The 13,262-nt window shown below is 33.5% G+C and overlaps 2 protein-coding genes and 1 long non-coding RNA gene across 3 annotated transcripts; 2 read left to right on the forward strand and 1 right to left on the reverse strand.

The window, feature by feature from the left end:
* The first annotated feature begins 884 nt into the window (after positions 1-884).
* On the forward strand, positions 885-1,978 carry LOC133795476 (uncharacterized). The gene is made up of 2 exons (XR_009875369.1): positions 885-1,641; positions 1,781-1,978. It is a non-coding gene; the product is annotated as an uncharacterized LOC133795476 (long non-coding RNA).
* Positions 1,979-10,699: 8,721 nt separating this feature from the next.
* On the reverse strand, positions 10,700-11,278 carry LOC133816206 (uncharacterized). Its single transcript, XM_062248834.1, has one exon. It carries the CDS (start codon positions 11,276-11,278, stop codon positions 10,700-10,702), a length of 579 nt encoding a protein of 192 aa, XP_062104818.1.
* Positions 11,279-11,917: 639 nt separating this feature from the next.
* Positions 11,918-12,790, forward strand: LOC133816220 (glutathione S-transferase T3-like). Its single transcript, XM_062248837.1, has 2 exons — positions 11,918-12,214; positions 12,293-12,790. Exons 1-2 carry the CDS (start codon positions 11,918-11,920, stop codon positions 12,788-12,790), a joined length of 795 nt encoding a protein of 264 aa, XP_062104821.1.
* The last annotated feature ends 472 nt before the right edge of the window (positions 12,791-13,262 follow it).

The raw sequence follows: 13,262 nt of genomic DNA on the forward strand, positions 1-13,262 counted from the left end.
TCCAATCTTGGAAGGAGACTAATATGTAATCTGATGAATTGTAAATGACTTAATCAATTCTATCTACAGAAATGGAACTAGAAAAGTGACATACGACCATATAGTATCAAAATATGTTGGTATCTCCCGATAGATCTCATAAGCAATAATACACTACAATAAGGTAGCAAAAAAGAAGTAAGTACCTATTAGTAGTTTAGATAAACATGTTATGACATCTCCATTTGAATTCCAAAGAATAGCTCCTATCCTAATAGTTTTGGAAACCACATTAATAGAAGCATCAACATTCAATTTATGTTGATTCTATTATGATACTCTCACGGACTAATTGAAGTGCACTTGAGAGAGGAAATGTTGGACGAATAAACTTTTATATTTTTAAAATCGAATATTTTATGAGATATCAGCTCAAACTAATCATAGAGACATAACATTTAGTATGAACATAGTTACATTAACCATTTAGTACAATAGGATCTTAGATTGTACTTGGGACTTTCGGCCACCACTAGTACAAATATAAAATAATGCAGATGAAAAAAAAACGTACATATAATATATGTCTAATATCAATAATATAATTAATACTGATTAGAATAAGGACACAAGAGAAACAAAAAAGAAATAGCCATAAATAAAACCAGTTCTTAAGAATTGCCTAATCAAAATAAGTTTAAAAATAGGAAATCCAGAGACCTGGGAATACTCCTGAAACAAGGAACTTTTGATTCATTACACCAAATCATTTGTGACAGTTTTTAAAATTATTTTTTTTCTCATATGACACTTTTTAAATATTTTATTATTATTATTTAATTTTAGTTATAAAAATAAAAAATATGATAAATTCATTTAAAATATATATTTATAGTAATAAAATGATTTTTTAAGTATATTTAATAACACGGATTATTTTTGTTATAATTTTTAAAAATAATTATGATATTTAACTTACACAGAAAACCAAATTAGTATGTTCATTTTGTATCGGAATAATATCTGTAGGTTATTTTACCCTTTTATCCCTACACAACTCACACACACATTAGTGTACAAGGTCATTCTTGATCTTTCTATATATTTCTGATATATGTGGACAAAATTAGTGACACGTTTTCTTTGTTGATTCTTTTAAAGTCTTTGATTTTAACTTTACCAATTTTATGCTTTACTTTGTGTTTGAACAGGCTTCGAGAGAACACCACAAGTATATACAAAATTGGGTAAACACATCAATACAGAACCAAATCTCAAAGATAACCAAACCAGAAAAGAGATGAGAGGGAAAGAAATACAAACACGAGAGATTACAAGGTTCACCACCAAAATTTGGGGTTACATCCTTGGTGAGCTACCTCAGAGAAAGCTCAAGTCAAATCCATTATCAAGATCGCAGTTTACAACAGATTTCTGGAGATTCCAGCCACGAGTCAGCTAGTAATCTTGATGCTTCAACCAGGTATGAATCAAAACTCTCAAACACTTTTTCTTTCTCTTTTCTTCTCTCCGGATTGAACCGATCCCTCACTTTTTCCTCTCTCTAACACTTCTCTTCCTTTCTCTCAACTTGAGAGCTTCTCTCACTAGATTTCACTCAGGATCACTTCTCTTTCTTCTGCAGAATTTCGTTATAAAGTTGTAAGTGTTAATGTTCTCTCCTTCTTCTATTTATAGGGTCTGAGTAGTTAGGAATAACTAACTGTTTTCTGATCTTGGTAATAGTACGGTGGAACTTATCTTTGGATTTGCTTCTAACTGCATGTTGTATTTGTGACAGGTCAGCTTATATGGGGAATTAATTTCAACAATATCAAATTCTTGTTTTTCGTCCCCAAAAAATATTGAATGTTAGTTTTTTTTTTTTTTTATGTTTGATATTGAATGCTAGTTTAATTTAACAGATAGGACTATGTTCAACATAGTATATGAGACTGGAAAAACAAACTTTGTAAATAATATAATTTCATTTCAATTACATATGATTCAAATAAAGTTTATTAATAATAAATATATAATTTATTAGCAAACTCATTCAGGAAATTTAAATCCATAAATTACAATAAAGAAAGGCTAATGAATATTTTAGGATGTACACTATATTGCTATTGGTGTAACTCATTATCGGTTTATACATATTTCAATTATAATAAAATATATGAAACGTGACAATAAATTGCACCAATTAATTATACGTGATGTCTTAAAAATGTTGACACCTTAAGGTGCCCTAAAAAAAAGTAGATTATGTAATATTAACTTATGTATATGAATAAATCTCGGGTGCACTTCCGAAAAAGAGACACACTGATATACATTTCTCAAGTTTTTAGCTCAGAAAGTATTTTCGGCACAAATTTTTTTTGGCCGTGTATATTATAGTTATTTAGAGTATATTGCAAATTTTCAGGAAATTTTAAATAATTTAGAGTGCCGACAAATAACTACAATATAGGTTATAAAAAAATTTTATGCCAAAAATACTTCCTGACCTAAAAATGAGAGAAGAGGTGCACCGGTATGCCCTTTTTAAGGGGTGCCCCAGAGAACTACAACATATAAAGAAATAAATTAAATTTTTTATTCACCCATCTTAAGAAAACATATTCATTCAAGTAAGGAAATTGTTATTATTTAAATTAAAATAATTTAATAAATTAAAAAAAAATTATATCGTTAAATAAGATAACAACCGTAACATACATATTTTAGATTAACTTTCTTAAAATTAATCTGCTAGTTATTCTAACTAAAAAAAGATCTAACGTTACTTACAAAATATACGTATACAACAAAACAAAAAGATATTTTAAATTTAATCTATATTATTAACATAATAATAATAATAACTTTAAAAAAGATATTTAAAATCTTAGAATTTGTTTTTAGTTTTAACTGTAAATGATTTCAATTTTAAATAAACAAAGATGGAGAAATTAATAGAGTGAGGTGAGAAGTCTCATTCTTTTTATGTAATTAACGCTAGAAACATATTACTGTTAGATATTATTATTTAATTCAAAATTTTGGTTAAACTCATATTACTTAATATATATAATTCTTTATAATATAGATAAAAAATTATTAAATAGTCTTGTAATGAGTGATGTAAATTTATATTTTTTTACCTAAATAAATAGTATCTCTATATATAGTAAAATACTATTCATCAAGCTATAAATATTTTATTATTTTTTTTATAAATTTTTGTATATATACGAGTGTGATGCTATTATATTTAACTATTTATTTCTTAAAATGAATAAAATATTTTTAAAAAATATAATATTTAAATGATGTAAAGAAAAAATAGAGAAGTTGATCTATGTTATAATGTAAAAGTTTGAGGTAAATTATAAAAAAATATGTTTTGGTGATGTATTTTGTAATACACTTTCTCTATAATATTTAGCTAAGACTCACAAAAACATTTTCCATCAGTTCCTTTATACATATATTTATAATAATTATGCACAAACTCTAATTAATCTATATTTACATTTACATATCATTTATATAATATTTTAATATTATTATTTTTATTTATAAATTTTTTCACTCATTTAGTATATATTTATTATTTCTTTTTACTTTTTCAATTATTTTATTTTACTTTAATTTAAAGATATAATATTTAAATGATGTAGAGAAATATATAGAAAAGCTGATGTATGATATAATGTAAAACTTAGAACTAAAATAGAAAAATGTGTGTTTTTTTAATGTATTTTAAATGATGGAGTAGAACATCCATTGAGAGTGCTCTCAATCAAATGTATTAAAGATAAGCGTAATTAGCGGCAAAACTCTCTTATCTTTACCGTTTGCTACACTTAACCCCATTCTTTTTTTTTCGCCGGTGAAATCTCCCATTCCCTTATTCAGTTAGCAAATCTAAGGTGTCGTCTAAGGTGTCGTCAATTGCAATCCATTAACTGCCACGGTTGACAATCGACGTGTATGTAAATGTACATGTGACACGTTTTTATTGGTTGACGTTTTTTGTTTATTTAAATATTATGAAAATTATTTAAAAATAATAAAAAAATGATTTAAAATTTTAAAAAAATTATAAATTAAAAAAATTAAAAACTAATTTTAATTTAATTTTCTTTCTTTCTTTTTTCTTTTTCTTTCTCTACTACCCAGATCCTTCCCCTCTCTCTTTTCTTCTCTTTTTTTCTTTTTTTTTTCTCTCCTCTCTCTTTCTTTTCTTTATGTTTCTTCTTTAATTTTTGACTTTCTTGTTTTTTCTTTTTTCTTTTTCTTTCTCTTTTGCCTAGATCATCTCTCTCCCTTTCTTTTTTTTCTTTCATTTTTTTTCTTTTTGTTCTTCTTCTACCCAGATCCCCTCTCTCTCTTGGAGGTCGGCGAAGTGGTGGCTCAGAGAGCTGAGGGTTGCGTGGGTGGATCTGCAGAAAAAAGAAAGGAGGAAGAGGGGAGGAAGAAAGAAAGAAAGAAGAAGAGAGGAAGAAGAAGTCAAAGATAAAAAAGAGAGGTATCGGGAGAGCGAAGAGAGAGAGAACTGATTTCTTTGATTTTTTTTCTTTTTTAATATTTTTTTTAGTTTTTAGTTATTTTTAATTTAAAAAGAATGATGAGACATTGCTATTAATGTGGCCCAAATAATTAATAAACACTAATATTCATAGTGACAGGTAACAGCCACAGCAAAGTAAGATCTTAGATTTGCTATGGAGTATTGAGAGTTTTCACCAGCAAAAAAAATAATAAAGAGTTAAGTGTAGCAAACGGTAAAGACAATGGTTGCGTTTGGTAAAATTTTTGTTTTTAAATTTTTTAAACTCAAAAATAAAAACATATTTTTGTTTTATGTTTTTTTATTTTTATAAAATAAAAATGCGTTTGGTAACCATTTTTGTTTTCTGTTTTTTTAAAATAAAAATAAAAATGTGTTTGGTAACTTTTATTTTTATTTTTTGTTTAAAAAAATAAAAAATAAAAAACATGTTTGGTGAATTTTTTTTTTTAAATTTTTTATTTTTTATTTTCATTTTCTAAACTAAAAAATAAAAATATTTTTTGTGCCCACTATTTATTATTTTAAAATAAAAAATAAGAAAATTATAGTAAAAAAAGATTATATTAATAATATTCAAGTTAATATCTATCCAAGAAAGTTTACATAGTAAAATAAAAAACGTATAAACTGATAATTGTTCAAACTTAATTAAAAACAAAATAGGCAAAACAAATCATCCAGTCAATAGCTAAACAAAGTCATCCAGTCAATATCTAACAAGTCATCCAATCAATAGCTAAACAAATTCATCCAGTCAATAGCTAATAAAGTCATCCAGTCAATAGCTTAACAAAGTCATCCAGTCAAAAGCTAAACAAAACTAAAGTTAATAGCTAAATAAAGTCATCTTGTTCATAGCGGTTGATAGGGCTAGGGAGCCGGCGTGAGGTGGAGATCTTGGATCCTTGGCATGAGATTCCTTAAGCCTCCCGAGGTCACTCATGAGTCCGGTTGATAGGCATGTGGCCTTGGTGGACGTCTAAGGATGCGTGGCGAGACGCCCTCCTTGCGACCTCCTTGGTGACTCGGCTCCCTAGCTACTCACGAGGCTCCTCTCCTCTTATGAGGCCACGCGAGGCCCTACATGGCAAGGCCATGCGTCACGAGGCTCCCTTCCTCATGCGTGGCCATGCGATGGTGCGGTTCGCTCGGGGGGTGAAGGGGGCGCGCGCATCATGGCCCTCGCTCGGACGCGAGGCGGCGCGCGCGTATCAAGGGGCTCGCTCGGACGCGAGGCGAGCGCACCAAGGGCCTCCTGTTGACGGTGAAATCTCGTCAACGAAATTAGATTGGAAAACTCAAAGGTAAGTCAGGTGATGTTTATATAAGAACTGTGAATAAACTTTAAGGAAAGGTAAACACCGATAAATGATAGAGCAAGCCTTGGTATATTTCTCAACAACCTTTTCTTACAATGAATTTTCCAACCCCCTCCCATGTGGGAGAAGGGTCCTTTTTATAGTAGGCTCTGATGGCCTGGGATACATGGTGGTCCAGGAGACCAAGTGGTACATAAGTACTCTGGCAGGATAGTGGCTTCAGAGGTTGGGGTTGTACATCCAGCACTGGAGCAGGTGTCAGGAGAATGCCTCCACTACTTGTCTGTACCCATGTCTGATGAGTGGTGGTCGGCGTAGTGGCGCAGGAGGTAGCAGTGTCGGCTCTGACCTATGGCCGTAGATGTACGGACCATGACTCTGGTCCCAGCAGTCCCACTGGCACTGGTATCCGTACTCAGTACTAGGTCGTACAAATGTGTCCCATTCGACTCGTACTGGAGCCTCTAAGCATAGGGGTCTCAAGGTGTAACGAATGGGACCTTGGGCATGTGTTATGGTCCCGGCGTGAGTTGGAGATCTTGGATCCTTGGCATGAGATTCCTTAAGCCTCCCGAGGTCACTCATGAGTCCGGTTGATAGGCATGTGGCCTTGGTGGACGTCTAAGGATGCGTGGCGAGACGCCCTCCTTGCGACCTCCTTGGTGACTCGGCTCCCTAGCTGCTCACGAGGCTCCTCTCCTCTTATGAGGCCACGCGAGGCCCTACATGGCAAGGCCATGCGTCACGAGGCTCCCTTCCTCATGCGTGGCCATGCGATGGTGTGGTTCGCTCGGGGGGCGAAGGGGGCGCGCGCATCATGGCCCTCGCTCGGACGCGAGGCGGCGCGCGCGTATCAAGGGGCTCGCTCGGACGCGAGGCAGGCGCACCAAGGGCCTTGCTCGAACGCGAGGCGGGGGCTCACTCAGATGCAAGGCGCGCGCGTCAGGGGCCTCGTGAGGCGGGCGCACCAGGGGCCTCGCTCGGATGCGAGGCGAGCGCACCAAGGGCCTCGCTCGGACGCGAGGCGCGCGCGCGTCAGGGGCCTCGCTCGGATGCGAGGTGCGCGCGTCAGGGGCCTCGCGAGGCGGGCGCACCAGGGGCCTCGCTCGGACGCGAGGCGAACGCACCAGGGGCCTCGCTCGGACGCGAGGCGGGCGCACCAAGGGCCTCGCTCGGACGCGAGGCCACGCGAGGCCGATGCTGATGGGGCGTGAGTTTGGGTACCCGGGGGCATTTCGCGGGGCTTGGTTCTTTTATGGGCATGGGATAGTGGGCATCCACAAAGGCCACACTTCATGGCCCACTAAGTGATTCTTCCCTTGGGAAAATCTCCCGGTCTCACAAGACTTATAGGTCTGGGCCTGATAGTGTGACTAAGTGACCTTTAGCCTTGTATTTTCACCATGTACTAGGGATTTTTTTCCTGGGTGGATTTTTGGCATCCACACATACCTATATCAGATGACTCTATTAATACCCAACTGTTAACTCTCACCTTCTCAGGTCTCTTTCACTCGGCATAAACTGATCAGTTTTCAACTATTTGCCATAAGGAACCCCAAAACAGAAGTAATGGTACTACCACCACAGTCCACACCTACTTTTACACTGTTCTATCTAACCGAACCAGATAGGTATATCGACATGAGCACTGCTGGCTTACATCACTTTCAATCACACTTATAAAACTTGTTGAGTTTCAGGGTCTGCATTTATATTAACACCCCCTAAAGAGAGCCAAAAAAAGGTTTATATTCTTCTTCTACTGTACATGGCACAAAACCAAAAGCTTAAATCAGAGTTTACCTGGTAGAATTAGGTGAAAGAAAGACCAGTAAGACTGGCTGCTCCGTTCACAATTCTTAGTGCCACTAGAGACATCATTCGGGCCAACACTGGCAATGACATCCCAACCACTGTGAAGAGAGCCACAACAAGAGGCATACAAGGGTCTTCAGCATTCCAGAATCAAACACCAAACATATGAATGTCCCATCTGGCCTATGACCAAAGTTCCGGTGATAACCAGCTAAAACAACATTAAACTTCTGAGTTGATAAATTACAGGCCAACCCCACTAGAGCTACCTCACCATCAGGATAAAATCGGGTTACAGGTCTCTCTCTACTCCTAGGAAGCAGCTTAAACTCACGAGTCATTGGATTACATACATAATAAACACCTCTATCAGGAATACTAGAGCAACATAATAAACCATTTCAAGAGGCTCTAATCCTGACTCTATCCTTCAGAAAATCCAACGAAAACTCAGAAACACCCAACCTATTATCAACACAAATCAAACTAGACTTTAAGTGTAAGGACTCAGAAATCTCCACCAATAACATAGGATTCTTGGTCAACCCCAGAAATCTCCACAAATCAAAAGTAGCCATTTTTGGTCAGCCCCAGTTATTATCAAACAAGAAACCCAAATGGGACATGAAGAGATGAACGATTTTGGGGGAAGAGGAAGAGGGATAGAATAAAATTAAAGGAAAATCACTCACTAATCATAGTGAAACACGAAACGAAACAGGAATATATTATGCTAATTGTCAATATCTTCTTTGCACACAACATATCAGAGGAAAGAGCCACAATACACAATTTCAAAAAAAACATAAATCAAGAATCAAAAGAGGTTCAAATCAGAAAGAAAGAAAAAATATGTACCTGTGAATTAAGAATACACCGAGCTTAGCTAAAATCTCAGAGTCCTGTGTCAATTATATTGAACACGAGAAAAAATAGAGGAAAATCAAAAACCCTAATCTCAAACAAAATCAGAAAAAGAGATTGAGAAGAAGAAGAAGAAGAAATCGAGGGAGAGACATGAAAGAAATGGTGTACCTGAAGAAAATTTGGAGAGACTCGTGAGAAGCCATTGAAGCTTGAGGGAGAAGGTCTGTGTACGAGCTTGAGATGGGAGAAAAAAAATTGGTTTAAAATTTTTTTGAAAGTATGAAAATGGTGTTTTCAAAATTTGGTAAATTTTAATTAAAATTTAAAAAAATTAAAAATAAGTTTAAAAAAACTTTAACTTACCGAACATGTTTTTCGGTAATGTTATCAAAATTTTTATTATTTAATCAAAAAACTGTTTAAAATTTTGTTACCGAACAGGGCCAATGTAAACTGTTTTTTTGTTTTTAAAAGTTAAAAACTGTTTTTTGAAATCAAGTTGAGGTGTTTGGCGTTGTTTTCATAAAATAATTTTTAAAAACAAATTTACAAAAAACAGCAAATTTTGATTACAACAAAAAATTGTTTTATGTTGTTCTTAATTTTTTTTGTCTATCTTTTTTTTCTCACATCATTTTTTTAATTATTATTATCTAACATCATTTATTGTTACATTATTTTTTCTCTCTTCACTTTCTCTCTCATCAATTTTTATCTCTTTATTTTCTCTCTCATCACTTTCTTTTTTCTTACATTTTCTCTCATCACTTTCTCTCTAGCTATTTTCTCTTTTCTCACTTTCTATCTTTTCATTTTCTATTTTATCATTTTCTATCTCCTTATTTTCTCTTGCATCACTTATTATGTTATCATTTTCTCTTTCATCACTTACTATATCCTCACTTTCTCTCTCATCACTTAATATATCTTGATTTTCTCTCTCATCACTTTTTCTCTACTCACTTCTCTCTCTTCACTTCCTTTCTCATCACCTTCTCTCTCATTTTTTCTTGGATCAATTTCTGTCTTCTCAATTTCTATTTCTTCAAATTTTCTCTCCTTACTTTCTTACTCCTTATTTTTCATCATTTTTTCTTTCAAATTATTTTATCTCATTATTTATTACAAACTTTTAAAAGATTTTTCTCTTTGTAAATATATTTGTTAATTTTTTATTTAAGATTTAAAAAAATAAAACTAAAAAGTAGTTTTTAGAAAATATTAACCAAACATCTCTTGTTTTTTGAAAACTACAAAAAATATTTTCTGTTCTCATTTCCGAGAACACAACTTTAAAAACAAAAAACAATGTCAAACAAACCCTAAGTTTTTGCCACTAATTACTCTAAGAGCATCTCCAACCTTGACACCTTATTTGGTGTCACACCAACATCAAATTTGGTGTCAAAAACTATTTTCACTCCAATCACAACACTAAAAACTACACACAAAAAAATATTATTTATTATTATATTATTTTTTTAAATAAATTGAATATTCTTTTTATTATTATATTAATTTATCAAAATCATCACAATTATTATATCTAATTAATATTTTAAATAAAACTACTCATTAATTACATGACAATAATACTATATAAATAATTAAAACTCGACAAATTAAAAAATCATATTGCATGTAGTAACATAAAGATTACATCACTAGAGAAAAAATATTACATTACATTAGATTAAATTAAACCTAAAAGACACACTTGAAAATATATATTTTAATTTTGTGAGTTACCATATTCGTCCCACAAGTGCTCAATTGATTTTTCTATGTCTAGTAAGAAATTCTTGAAACCGAGCATTATCATCTTCTACCATCTGAACTTCTGGACTTGGCACTTCGACTCGCTTTTCAATTGATGCATTAATATCACGTTCATCTTCAATTATCATATTATGCATAATAATACATGAAGTCATTATATCATGTAATACTTTTTTATTCCAAAGACGTGTCGGTCCAGCAATAATTGCAAATCTAGACTGCAGTACTCCAAATGCACGTTCCACATCTTTTCTACATGCTTCTTGTTTCATTGCAAATAATTTCTTTTTTGGATGACGTGGATCATGAATACTTGAACAAGAGTAGATCATTTTGGATATATACCATCAGCTAAATAATAACCCATATTATACTATTTTCCTTTAATAACATAATTAGCAGGTGGAGCAATACCTTCAGCAAGATTAGCAAAAAGATGGGATGCCTCCAGCACATTAATGTCATTATTAGATCCCGGTAAACCAAAATATGCATGCCATATCCAGAGATCATAGCCAGTTACAGCTTCAAGAATAATAGTTGGGGACCCACTACGACCGGCATATTGTCCTCCCCAAGCAGTTGGGCAATTTTTCCATTTCCAATGCATACAATCTAAACTTCCCAACATTCCTGGAAAACCTCGACGTTCACCAATGTGGAGTAGTCTTGCAACATCATTAGCGTTAGGTGATCGGAGATAGCGGGCTCCAAACACCTCGACAACAGCACGACAAAATCGCTTCAAGCTTTCTATAGTTGTAGATTCTCCTATTTTGATGTATTCATCGGTAGCATCTGCTGGTACACCATACGCCAACATTCGAAATCCAGCTGTTACTTTTTGCAAACCTGATAACCCGAGTTTACCCATTCCATCCCTTCGCTGGATGAAGTAATTGTCATGTCTTTGTATAGCATCCAAAATATGAAGGAATAAAGGACGACTCATTCGAAATCTTCAGCGAAACATCAAATCAGTAAATCGAGGATTCTCTGCAAAATAGTCGTTGAAGAGATTGCGATCAGCAATTTCCCGGTCACGGTTGATAACCATATGACCAGGAATCGAGCCTCGACGTGAGCCTTTGTTTTTTTGGTGTTGAGAAACGCAAAAATTGTTGTTAGCAGTAATTTGACCTACTACTTGCATTTCTATATCATCATAATAGTCATCATCTGAAGAAGATGATAATAAATAAGATGAACTACCAGGATAAGAATTCATATTTTATCAAAGTTAAACTGTATATATATTTTCAATGTACCCTATATCATGTATGATATTCATGTTTTATAGTGTAAATCTCATTATCTTCTGAATTCAAAATCAGAAGATAAGAAATCTCACGGATTAATCTTGGCCGCTGAAATAATTTGACCATAATCTCAACCGCTGCATTGTGTTGTCAAATCACATCTTATCTTCTGAATCCAAAATCAGAAGATAAGAAATCAAATCTTATGTAGCTTTTTCATCCCTATATAATCCCACACTACTCATTCAAACGAATTACCTCTTCCACACTACTCATTCAAACTGATCACATCTCTTCAACATATTTTCAAAACAACTACATTTTCTTCCAAAATGTCTTCCAGTCGAACTGCTTCATACTCACTTGAAGAAGACATGCACTTGTGCCATGTATATATTGACATTTCTCAAGATCCAATCATAGGAAGAAACCAATCAGGTAACAGTTTTTGGGCAAGAGTTGAATCAGAGTACCACAAGAATGAGAAATTTAGTAATCAACCTCGACCACGAAGATCTTTGCAAACTCGAATGACTACCATTATTGGTGCAGTTGCAAAATTAAGGGGATGCATCAACCAAATCCAAAATAAAAATCCAAGTGGTGCTTCACAAGAAGATATTATAAGTGTTTGTTATAATTTACTTATTGTTACTAAATTGTTTTTAAATTTTATTGACACTATTATTTTATTTATGTTTTAATAGTTAAATCAAGCGAAGATGTTATTAGCCCAAGAAAAAAAATATAGCAGAGGCTTCAAATTTGATCATGTGTGGCCCATACTCAAACACATTCAGAAATTTACAAGTGATGACAACATCAATGAACCAAGTAGATTCCAACAAGATGATCCTAATTTTACTTCGTCAAAATCATCATCTCACAATTTTGATTCTCCGACATCAGCATCCATCGGTATGAGTTCATTTGATCTTAATATAAATAATAAGGAAATCATTACTAATTCAACTGAAAGACCTATTGGTGTGAAAAAAGCAAAGGCAAAACAATTAGGTGATGATCACTTTAACAAACTAATGGAACAAAGTAAAAAACTCGTTCAAGTTATTGAAAAGAGTAACACAGATAGAAATGAACGTCATAAAAGAAAGACTGAAGATAAAATTTTATTCACGGATTTGGATTCTATATCCGATCCAGAGTTTCGCCAGTACATTCAAAGCGAAAAAAGAAGAACTTAAAGAGAAAGTGCACGAACATCCAAAGTTGGAGAACAAGGAGAAGGATCTCAATATCAGGGATCACAATATCGAGCATCTCAATATCAAGGACAAAGTGCTCAAGATGAAGGGCAACGACTCAAGATCAAGGTGAAAGATTTGAAAATAACTCACAAGATTATAGTCCATATTTTGACTATCTTGGCGGAACAGGGAATAATTTTCCACATTATTGAATTGTTGTCTTTGTATCTCATAAGGTTCATTTCTATGTTATTGCTTTCCGTTTGATTTTGGCGTGTTTAATTTTAATTTTTCAATGTATGTTTAATTTTGTAACGTTTTTATTGTGTAATATTGACTATGATTTAAGTTTATAATGTTTTATTGTATAATTTTAAGTATGTTTCGTATGCATTACTATGATTAATATTAAAAAAAATTGTAATGTGATTGTAAATGTTGAGAATGTGTACTATTAATTATAATGAGA

Source organism: Humulus lupulus, chromosome 1 (genome assembly GCF_963169125.1).
Source record: "Humulus lupulus chromosome 1, drHumLupu1.1, whole genome shotgun sequence".
Classification (NCBI taxonomy): Eukaryota; Viridiplantae; Streptophyta; class Magnoliopsida; order Rosales; family Cannabaceae; genus Humulus; species Humulus lupulus.

Coding starts and splice junctions, on each gene's coding strand:
- LOC133816206 (XM_062248834.1), bottom strand. CDS start 11,278: ATGAGTCGTCCTTTATTCCTTCATATTTTGGATGCTATACAAAGACAT.
- LOC133816220 (XM_062248837.1), top strand. CDS start 11,918: ATGTCTTCCAGTCGAACTGCTTCATACTCACTTGAAGAAGACATGCAC. Junction 12,215..12,292: donor CACAAGAAGATATTATAAGT/GTTTGTTATAAT, acceptor ATGTTTTAATAG/TTAAATCAAGCGAAGATGTT.